General features: G+C 36.9%; 1 protein-coding gene across 1 annotated transcript in view; it reads right to left on the reverse strand.

Moving 5' to 3' along the window:
* The window catches only part of LOC134745373 (tRNA dimethylallyltransferase), a 331,000-nt gene extending 318,483 nt beyond the window's left edge, over positions 1 to 12,517 (reverse strand). The window contains exon 1 of the mRNA XM_063679408.1: positions 12,347 to 12,517. Coding sequence (XP_063535478.1) covers positions 12,347 to 12,484 — 138 coding nt within the window. The 5' untranslated portion in view covers positions 12,485 to 12,517. The remainder of the gene's footprint in view (positions 1 to 12,346) is intronic.

Genomic DNA, 12,517 nt, shown 5'->3' on the forward strand with positions numbered 1-12,517 from the left:
AAAAAGAAAAAAAAGCTCGGCCGAATTTCACCTTCCCATACAAACGGAGTTTCGTTCTCATTTTAAAAATACGTTGGATTGTAATAAAACTTTGCACATACAAAGACATTAGGTATATCTAGGTCTTTAATTATTTTATATAGCTCTAGTTTATAAAACAAACGAAATAGAGCAAAAACAAGTGTATGAAAAACTTAAATTCGCTGTATCTTTAACTATGATATCTGAAGCTACATAAACTAATTACAGACCTAGATATACCTTATCCTATTGTAAGTACAAAGTTTCAGAGCAATCTAGCTAGTCGTTTTAAAATGAGAGCGTAACGTTTGTATGGAAAACCGAGCTTGCCGGGGACTTCAATGAAAAGTGAAAACTAAATTTAAAAAAAAAACATTCATCAAGTAGGTCCTTAATCAAGTTTATATATAATATAGCTTTAAAATTGACATTTTTCCTCCAATATGTAAATTATCTAATACCCGTTTGGCATAAGTCTAATTTAGCATCAAGGATTTTGACATTAAACAAGAATCAAGTGTTAAGGTCGGAACGGAATCTTCAAGGGCTAGTGGCATGGTTACTGATTATTAATGGGGCTTAATTGAAATGCGAAAAACCGTGGATAAAGAATAAATAATAGTGTTAATGGTTCAAACTCCATCCGTTGACTGTCAAGGTTTTTATGTAAATGATAATTTGGTAGATTTAATGCGTAATATATCGGCGTTTATAAATGTACCTATTACGTTCGTACGTGTATAATTAATTAGGTAATTAATGTAAATGCCCACATACACAGCTTACAGATCTTTTAAAGATTTTTATGATGTGTGCCGTGGAGACTTTTTAGGAAACGTTTAAATAGGCTACCAATTAGATTTCTAAGGTTTTAGTGCATACCTACGACGAAAAAGTTCGTACGTGTATAATTAATTAGGTAATTAATGTAAATGCCCACATACACAGCTTACGGATCTTTTAAAGATTTTTATGATGTGTGCCGTGGAGACTTTTTAGGAAACGTTTAAATAGGCTACCAATTAGATTTCTAAGGTTTTAGTGCATACCTACGACGAAAAAGGTAGACACAGAGGGAGTGGAACCCCTGAATTTAGAAAAGTGTATTAGATTACGATACTCTGTTTTTTTTAACTATTAAGTTCTACGTCATACATTCTCTATGCCAAAAATAAACGAGTCATACTTTTTCTTATGGGCAGTAGGTACTTGTACTTGTTAAAAAAAGTCACTCGCCCACCGAGGGTTCCATACTTTTACTACATTTTAGTATTTGTTGTTGTAGCGGCAACAGAAATACATCATCTGTGAAAATTTCAACTGTCTAACTATCACGGTTCATGAGATACAGCCTGGTGACAGAAAGACGGACAGACGGACAAACGGACAGCGGAGTCTTAGTAAGAGGGTCCCGTTTTTACCCTTTGGGTACGGAACCCTTAAAAAAAGAGACTAGATACAGTGACTATTATACTTTAACTATAAAACTCCCTAGACTACCTTGGCTGATGATTATCTAAACAGATCATCTATGGTCGACTGAAATTACGCAATTAAATAAATTTAAATATAATTTTCATCGAATAGTGAGACATAAGTACTAAAAATACCGTACCGTATCGTACCGTGCCGTAAAATTATTTAATGTTAATAATTTTCATATTTACTTTATTCGTTAATAATATGTATTAGCAAAATCTGCATTTGTCATATACTGCGGCGTCGGCGACCGCTGCGAAGGCTGAAGTTATATAAGACAAACTCGACCACCATAACTCGCATTGTTTTGTTTTGAAGCCGGATTTTAGGAAGAAAGTAAAATTTTGAAACTTCCTTCTAGACAGCATAAAGTAAGATAACGAAAATGACACTATTTCCAAAAAAAACAGCGAAAGTTTGTATGTATGTAGACATACTACTAGTTAGGTATGTACTAGTTAGCAAAATCTGCATTTGACATATACTGCGGCGTCGGCGACCGCTGTGAAGGCTGCAAACATACCTATAACCATGTAGACAAGCTCGACCACCATAACTCGCATTGTTTTGTTTTAAAGCCGTATTTTAGGAAGAAAGTAAAATTTTGAAACTTCCTTCTAGACAGCATAAAGTAAGATAACGAAAATGACACTATTTCCAAAAAAACAGCGAAAGTTTGTATGTATGTAGACATACTACTAGTTAGGTATGTACTAGTTAGCAAAACCTGCATTTGACATATACTGCGGCGTCGGCGACCGCTGCGAAGGCTGCAAACATACCTCTAACCATGTAGACAAACTCGACCACCTAAACTCGCATTGTTTTGTTTTGAAGCCGTATTTTAGGAAGAAAGTAAAATTTTGAAACTTCCTTCTAGACAGCATAAAGTAAGATAACGAAAATGACACTATTTCCAAAAAAACAGCGAAAGTTTGTATGTATGTAGACATACTACTAGTTAGGTATGTACTAGTTAGCAAAACCTGCATTTGACATATACTGCGGCGTCGGCGACCGCTGCGAAGGCTGCAAACATACCTCTAACCATGTAGACAAACTCGACCACCTTAACTCGCATTTTGTTTTGAAGCCGGATTTTAGGAAGAAAGTAAAATTTTGAAACTTCCTTCTAGACAGCATAAAGTACATACATACATACATACATACATATAATCACGCCTATTTCCCGGAGGGGTAGGCAGAGACCACGGATTTCCACTTGCTACGATCCTGACATACCTCTTTCGCTTCCTTCACTTTCATAACATTCCTCATACACGCTCGCCGGTTTAGGGTGCTCTTGACCTGGCCTTTCTTTAGGATTTCCCCGATCTGATCAGAGAAAGTCCGCCGAGGTCTGCCCCTTCCAACTCCTGTTTCTACCTCTCCCATATACACTCTCTTTGTTAGCCTTCTTTCACTCATTCTTTCCACGTGTCCAAACCATCTCAACATACCTTTCTCAATTTTTGTCACTACTTCTTCGCTCAGTCCACACTTTTCCCTAATCACACTGTTCCTAATTCTATCTTGTAATCTCACACCACACACACTCCTCAACGCTCTCATTTCCACTGCATTCACTTGGCTCTGATGCCTCTTCTGCCATACCCAACTTTCGCTACCATACATAAGTGTAGGCACCAGCACCCCTCTATGCACAGCCAAACGTGCCTTTTGCGACACCTTCTGGCTGCTCATAAAAGCGTTAAGTGCCCCATTCACGCGATTTCCAGCACTCACTCTCCTTTCAATATCTTTATCATGCTTACCGTCCCTAGTGAATAATGTTCCCAGATACACAAACTCTTTCACTTGTTCTACTCTTTCTTGACCAATCAAAATTCCACAGTTTGTCATATATTCCTCCTTTTCAAATACCATAACTTTCGTCTTACTTACATTTATTTTCATTCCTTTCCTTTCAAAAGATCCATGCATTCTAGTTACCATCTCCTGCAACTCTTCACCCGATGACGCTAGCAATACCAGGTCATCAGCGTAAAGAAGACATTTGACGGGTAGCCCACTCATTCTCAGCCCACATTCATCATTTCTCAAATCATGCAAACTACTGTCCATGAACAGATTAAACAGCCACGGTGACGCTACACATCCCTGCCTAACACCCTTTTCGATGCTAAACCACTCAGTGTACGACCCGTTTACTCTCACACAAGCACTGGAATCCTCATAGAGCGATTTCAGTGCCTGAATGAGACGGCCGCTCAATCCATACACCGACAGTACCGACCAAAGTTCATTCCTCACCACTCTGTCATAAGCCTTTTCCAAATCCACGAAAGCGCAATAGACCTTCTGACCTTTGGCCAAATACTTTTCGGCTATGCATCGCAAGGAAAAGACTTGATCCGTACATCCCATACCCTTTCGGAATCCCGCTTGTGCATCCCATACTTTCTCATCGGTTTCTTTCACTACTCTTTCAATCAATATCTTTGCATACAATTTGCCGACGACGCTGAGTAAGCTAATGCCTCTGTAGTTTTTGCAATCCAGTTGTGATCCCTTTCCTTTGTAAAGAGGTACAATGACGGCCTTGCACCAGTCCCTGGGCACTTGACCGGTTCTGAAGCACATATTGAAAAGGCGGTACAACTGACTTGCTACAATGCCTTGTCCAGCTTTCAGCATCTCGACAGAAATTCTATCATACCCTGCAGCCTTCCCTGATTTCATTCCTTTCAACGCTTTCACAATTTCATCCATGCTAATACTATCTTCGTTCTCCGACACATTTTCAATGCTTTCATTCAACTCCGAAATTGACGTGCTTGCCTCCTCTTTATCAAACAAACTTTCAAAATACTCTTTCCATCTTTCTAAGATGCATTCTTCCTCATTCACTAATCTTCCATTCTTGTCTTTTATTGATTTTAGCTCAGAATTCTGGGTGTTACCCCTGGCTAAACGAACGGATTTCCAGAAAAACTTTATATTTGTTTGGAAATCTTGAGAGAGCCTTTCTTCCATTTTATCTTTCTGTTCGTCTTTCTTTCTGTCTACTAATTCCTTTACTAACACTTTCATTCTTCTATAATCCTTTTTCGCTTCACTGACTTCGACAAATGAAGCCGTGTGATTTCTTTGGTTAGCTCTTGTGGCTAACCAATCCAACCACAACTTTTTCTTCTTACACACTGCTTCTTGCACTTCTTTATCCCACCAAACATTCTTCTCCTTTTTTCCTTAAAGCAAGATAACGCATAAAGTAAGATAACGAAAATGACACTATTTCCAAAAAAAACAGCGAAAGTTTGTATGTATGTAGACATACTACTAGTTAGGTATGTACTAGTTAGCAAAATCTACATTTGACATATACTGCGGCGTCGGCGACCGCTGCGAAAGCTGCAAACATACCTATAACCATGTAGACAAGCTCGACCACCATAACTCGCATTGTTTTGTTTTGAAGCCGTATTTTAGGAAGAAAGTAAAATTTTGAAACTTCCTTCTAGACAGCATAAAGTAAGATAACGAAAATGACACTATTTCCAAAAAAACAGCGAAAGTTTGTATGTATGTAGACATACTACTAGTTAGGTATGTACTCGTTAGCAAAACCTGCATTTGACATATACTGCGGCGTCGGCGACCGCTGCGAAGGCTGCAAACATACCTATAACCATGTAGACAAACTCGACCACCATAACTCTCATTGTTTTGTTTTGAAGACGGATTTTAGGATGAAAGTAAAATTTTGAAACTTCCTTCTAGACAGCATAAAGTAAGATAACAAAAATGACACTATTTCCAAAAAAACAGCGAAAGTTTGTACGTATGTAGACATACTACTAGTTAGGTATGTACTAGTTAGCAAAACCTGCATTTGACATATACTGCGGCGTCGGCGACCGCTGCGAAGGCTGCAAACATACCTCTAACCATGTAGACAAACTCGACCACCTTAACTCGCATTTTGTTTTGAAGCCGGATTTTAGGAAGAAAGTAAAATTCGAAACATCCTTCTAGACGCGATTAAGTCCCGTCGTTGTAAATAATAATCCTTCTAGACAGTATAAGGTAAGATAACGAAAATGACACTATTACCAAAAAACCGGCCAAGTGCGAGTCGGACTCGCGCACTAAGGTTTCCGTACTATTACGCAAAAAAATCACGACTGTTGTATGGGAGCCCCACTTAAATATTTATTTTATTTTGTTTTTAGTATTAATTGCTGTTATAGCGGCAACAGAAATACATCATCTGTGAAAATTTCAACTGTCTAGCTATCACTGTTCGTGAGATACAGTCTGGTGACAGACGGACATACGGATAGACAGACAGATAGCGGAGTCTTAGTAATAGGGTCCCGTTTTTACCCTTTGGGTACGGAACCCTAAAAAACAACAAAAGTTGATAAGTTTGCAGCCGCTATAGATAATCATGTAGACATACCACTAGTTAGGTAGGTACTATAGTAGGTGATGTACCACGGGGACAACGCCGTCCTCGAAACGTCGGAGGTAAATTTAAAACTTATTTTACGCGATTAAGTCCCGTCGTGAATAATAATGAGGTACTGTAGTTAGCAAAATCTGCATTTGGCATATACTGCGGCGTCGGCGACCGCTGCGAAGGCTGAAGTTATGCCTATAATATAACTATATGGACAAACTCGACCACCATAACTCGCATTGTTTTGTTTTGAAGCCGGATTTTAGGAAGAAAGTAAAATTAGAAGCATAAGTACGTTACTTACAGTTGTACACTACTCCTGTTTATTTAGGAATTTTTGTGTTACTTCTACCATAGAGTAACTTATACTAGAGCGGTAATGTCATAGTAAATTTTGTAACCCCAGTAAATTCACTGCCATCTGTCGACACACTTTAAAACTAAAAGTAAATATTTATGAAAATACGATAAAATGTATTTAAATATGGATAAATGATTTATTTATTTGCATTAATTATTTTTATGATTTTGACCCATGTTCTTTCACTGATATGCGTTAAAATTGTTAAATAACAAACGAAACCGTCAACGCCATCTATACGACAGTAAGCCAAAGCTAGTAGCGCCCTCTGAACGAGAATCAAATTTTCTTGATTTTCGAGGCACGTTTTTTCCTTAGACTATCCATCTATTACGGAGTTATATCTAACTTTGCTTCTACACAGAATCACGAGCTGTTTCGATCCTAACAGGATAAAAAAACTGTCCCGAAGTTTTCATACATGTTTCGTAAATGACATTCCGTTACCGTCATCAAAGATAGATATAACTCCGTAATAGATGGATACAGTCTAAGGAAAAAACGTGCCTCGAAAATCAAGAAAATTTGATTCTCGTTCAGAGGGCGCTACTAGCTTTTGGCCTACTGTCGTGTAGATGGCGTTGACGGTTTCGTTTGTTATTTAACAATTTTAACGCATATCAGTGACAGAACATGGGTCAAAATCATAAAAATAATTAATGCAAATAAAAAAATCATTTATCTATATTTAAATACATTTTATCGTATTTTTATAAATCTTCATTTTTAGTTTTAAAGTGTGTCGACAGATGGCAGTGAATTTACTGGGGTTACAAAATTTACTATGACAGTACCGCTCTAGTATAAGTTACTCTATGCCGGCATACAAGGAATAGTTTTGAATGATTCACAGTTAGTTTCATTAGACTTATATTGATGCATGTAACTACGTCGAAATATCGGGAGCTCATAAATAATACAAAAGGTAATCACGGTCTATATCCCGGTCAATATAAGTCTAGTGATACAAGGAATATATGAAAAATGCATACCATTTTTAGGGATCGAAAGACTATATAAAACATCAAACAATCATCATCTTCATCTTCCTCGCGTTGTCCCGGCATTTTTGCCCCGGCTCATGGGAGCCTGGGGTCCGCTTGGCAACTAATCCCAAGAATTGGCGTAGGCACTAGTTTTTACGAAAGCGACTGCCATCAGACCTTCCAACCCAGAGGGGAAACTAGGCCTTGTTGGGATTAGTCCGGTTTCCACACGATCTTTTCCTTCCAAAAGCGAGTGGTAAATATCAAATGATATTTCGTACATAAGTTCCGAAAAACTCATTGGTACGAGCCGGGGTTTGAACCCGCGACCTCCGGATTGCAAGTCGCACGCTCTTACCACTAGGCCACCATCAGCGCTTCGCATAAAACATCAAACAATAACAAATCCAAATGAACGTTATTAGAGTTAGACCAAGAAAAATCTGCAACGATTTTGATATCATACGCAGTGCAAGTGTTATTTTAAACGTCAAACTTCTATGAAATTATGACGTATAAATAACACTTGCACTGCGTATGATATCAAAATCGTGGCAGACTTAACTTGGGCTAACTGTAAATATTTATCATTTAAAAGTCAATTCTAGCAGCCAACATAAGGAAACAACTCAAAAATTGCAACAAACTACTTTGCCACTCTTGTGGATAAAATGCAATTTTCTCATCAGTTTTTAGGGTTCCGTACCTCAAAAGGAAAAAACGGAACCCTTACAGGATCACGCGTGCGTCTGTCAGTCTGTCTGTCCGTCTGTCACAGCCTATTTTCTCCGAAACTACTGGACCAATTAAGTTAAAATTTGGTATACATATGTAAGTTTATGACCCAAAGACGGACAAGTAACGTAAACAAATGAATTTGAAACACGGGAAAACTTTTGGGGGGGTAAATGAGAAAATTAAAAAATAAAGTTTTCAAACTATATCGTGTTACATATCAAATGAAAGAGCTCATTATGATAATCTCAAATATATATTTTTTATAATTTAGGATAAACAGTTTAGGAGTTATTCAAGAAAATAGGCAAAAAATGACCCCCCCCCCCTTTATCTCCGAAACTACTGGGTCTAAAATTTTGAAAAAAATTCACAAAATAGATCTTTACCTATGGATCACAGGAAAACCTATTAGAAATGTGCAATCAAGCGTGAGTCGGACTTAATTACTTAGTTTTTGATCCGACCCCTACGGGTTTCTTAGACATTTCACTCATGTTTACTTAAAATATACATTGTTTAAATTGTGTAATGTACGGAACCCTTGGAACGCGAGTCCGACTCGCACTTGGCCGGTTTTTGAAAAATCTAAAGCGAGCATTAACCAGCTGGTGTGGTGTAGAATATTTTGTTATTGTTATGCAAACATTTCGTCAGGTGACAACCAAAACTCACTAATTACCATCACAAGTTCATAGCCATAGTGAACCATATTAGTACTAGAATAAGGTTGATTTTTGTTTAATATTTTTTTAGTATTAGTGAATTTTTGTTGTCACCTGACGAATTTTCTTTCAGTGTCGACCCGTTTTTTTTTTCTCCTCTTAAAGGGTAAGTAGGTTTCCAAAAATAGTAGACTACGAGTTACGACTGTTACGAGTATATTCATGCCCAAGGCGTCTGCTTTCTTCATGCCAAATTGTAGATATCTAGATCGGATCAGTAGTTTAGCCGATAAGTCCGAGTTACTTTCGTATTCATAATAATTATTGTGATATAAAATATGAATCAAGTTTCTTAGAAATAAGTGCCCAATTCATGCAATATTTTGTTTTATAAAACATATTAATAACGGGTCACTCACGTATTTTAAGTCGAAAACGCTCGACATGTTTCACTCCGTACCGAGGAGCGTCATCGTCGTCCCGTTATTAATATTAATATGTCTGTGTCTCACGGAAGTTTTTTTAGATTTTGTTTTGTTAAAAAAAATACTGCATTACACTATCTATTCAACATAGCATCATTTCAAAATAATAAATTCAACACATTCCAATCTAAACCATAAACACAAACCAGTAACGTTTAAAATCCAACCAAAACCAACAGATCTAGTTCTAAACACATAAACCTTATTCAAAAATACACCAACCGTAAACAAAACCAAATAATATGTTGTAATTTTGTCGTGACGATAAATCGTGTCGTTGCCGTGGACGACGATAAAGTCATAAAAGCGCCCAATCACTTACATCACGATGATTACATGTAATTAATCTATTAGCGGTCGTTGACCGGTATGGGAGTGGAGGCTTTGATTTTTTGAACAGGTGAGTCTTTTCAATCGTATTTGTGTCGTTTTCATGCAAAAGGTACCACATTGTCGCTTGCCATAAGGACACTGACAGGTTTTTCGTATAAAGATACAAGCAATTTTCGTCCTTATGTTAAGCGGACCCGGGTATGTCCTTAAACTGCGTCCGGACCCGGATATGTCCTTAAACTACGTCCAAAAGAGAGGTATGGGCACTGTGAATGACATCTCGCTTTGTGTGATAGGGCACAGGACAGCGGATGTCATTCCAGATCTAGAGCAGAGCCCAACTGGGGAAGTACCGCCACCTTACAGAAAACCGCAGCCAAATAACACTAGACCCTACTCATAGTGTTGTGTTCCTGCCGGTAAGTAAGGTTGCCAGAGCTCAACGAGGGAGAGGAGTGTTAGGGTCGGCAACGCGCGTGTAATATCTCCGGTGTTGCAGGCGTCCATAGGCTACGGTAACTGCTTACCATCAGGCGGGCCGTATGCTTGATTGCCACCGACGTGGTATGAAAAAAAAAAGCGACAATGTGGTACCTTTTGATTGAAAACGTCACATTTAGTGAGAGGCTAGGCGAAGTGAGGGGTCAGCCATGAATTACGTTACATGTTTAGTTTAGAGTAGGATCTCCTCTGTAAGTTAATATTTTTTAATGAATAATGTAATTTCAGGAAGGCGGTTTTCACCTAATTATTAATTTCCAGTGGTTCTAAATTCTGTGTGGTGTAATTTGTTTTAAAGGGTTTAAGGTTTAGCTAAGCGCTTAACTTATTTATTATAATGTCAGTTTTCACTTAACTCAAACTTTAGCCAATGTTCTCAGTAAACCATCCCTATAATTACTAAACTAAAAAGTTTTCCCCTATGTTCTCTGAATGTCATGTTATGTTGGTTATGAAATATTACAAATATTAAAAAAATTCAAATGTTAAATCTGTTACAGACAATAAAAAAAAATCATATAAACGAAAACAGTAAAGATTTTTGAAGCATACTATTTAATTACCTAAGTATTTATTTCATTGTTTACAATACATGATACGCAGGAAAATTATTGTCTATAACCACATTCGTGGTTTAAGTATTTTACTAAATGCCATACAACAAAGAATTTAATTTAATAAACTAATTACATCAAGAAATACATAAGAATTAGAATCTAAAACCCATTCTGAGCCATGCCAGGTCCAAAGGTCCCCATCACACTAGCAGCGTTACCCCGCTGTATGACGATGGAGACCTGTTGGACAATAACTGCTACTGTTGCCATTGATATTAATATATTTCTATTATATCACCGCAATGTTTACTATTATGTCTGCTACTCTAACCTACTAATTGATTAAAATAATCTCCTGCCCGTAAAATATGTTACCATTACTGTACGGCTTTTAAAACTTATTATAGTTAAACAAATTACACTCTTTTTATTTGGGGGGAAAATTATTTAAAAACCAATGCATACTACTTAAAATTGGAAGAGCCATATTGTACAAATGTACAAAAAACCATTAGATCAAATCAAATTCAAGAAGTATTCCACAAACTTTATCTTCAGAACAATAAACAGCTTGGTGGCAACTCACTATCACTATGACCTTTTTTATAGTCTTTATATGTCTTGTCTACACCTGTTTCCTTCCTGCTATTCCTACAAAAATGAATATTTATTATTACACATTCATACCTCATATTCATTCACATATTTAATGTCCAAATCTTTATATTACGTTTCCAGCAAGACTCAAACTTGTGACCTTTCAGAACACTAGTCTGATCGCTTTTAATCTGTCTTCTTCTCTTAGTGTTGCCGGAAGCAGTTTTTTTTCTATTTTACCTTTAATATAAAAAAAATTGTATCGCTGTCAAACACTTATTGTGTTTAAAAATATGGGTCTTTATGGGTGGACAGTGTTACATCCTACGGTTAATGTAACCGTGAGTTAACGGTACCCTTTTTATCAGAACCGTCTCCGCTACATTGCTGATAAAAAGTGTTCAATTATAGGTAAGCAATTATTCCTAAGTTATTTTGTTGCTCTTATTATTACATGTATATTTTTATTTTACATCTTATAAGAAAATGGCAAATATCTATAAAACCAGAAGAACTTTATACTGCAATGCATACCATGGCATCTTGTATATTGTTGCAACAGTAGAAAATGCTTCTACCTTGGTAGATATTTTAGAAGTTACCCCAAATTCTTATTAGACTTAAAATCCCCAATATCATAAGTTTTTTTATCAAAATATTTTAATAACATTAACCCCTCGTATGCTAAGGGCCTGTTTCACAATGTCCAAGTAAAGTCCTGAATAAGCTACTTGCCACTTATCTGACGAATAAAGTCATCGTTGGCGTTTCACAATCTCCAAATAAGCTTTAACTGCTGGATAAAGTGGTTTTTTTGTAGGAAATTTTATCTGGCAGTTAATTTATTTGTTAATTAGCTATCCAATATCCAATCTTTACTTGGACATTGTGAAACAGGCCCTAAGACACATATGTTTTAAATGTCAAGGTCACTTTTTCAATGATCAAATTTGACAGGCAGCATACGACGGGTTAAGGCTATAGTTTTAATTTTAGTTTAGAGGTTATATATAATTGTATCATTTGTTGTGTTAAGATAAATATCACTTGGGATTGTTTGAACTGAACAAACCTATTTAAAACTTCAAAAGTACAGTGTTTTAGTAGATTTTAAGCCATATTACGTTGATTACTACGAATTATGTTCCAATTTCTACTAAGAAAAACCCGTATAGGTTAGGATGTCTTGTGCGTACTAACCTGCATAGAATCCGCGCTAATTATCTCCGTCTGGAATTTCTGGGCCAGCTCAACACTTAACTTAGTCTTTCCAGTTCCTGTAGCACCTAGAATTATCACCATTGGTATTTTAGAAGCCATAACAGACCGAAGCGCCATCGTTGAGGCTAACGCACGAACTTCACTATTGTT

Source organism: Cydia strobilella, chromosome 11 (assembly GCF_947568885.1).
Source record: "Cydia strobilella chromosome 11, ilCydStro3.1, whole genome shotgun sequence".
NCBI classification, from domain to species: domain Eukaryota; kingdom Metazoa; phylum Arthropoda; class Insecta; order Lepidoptera; family Tortricidae; genus Cydia; species Cydia strobilella.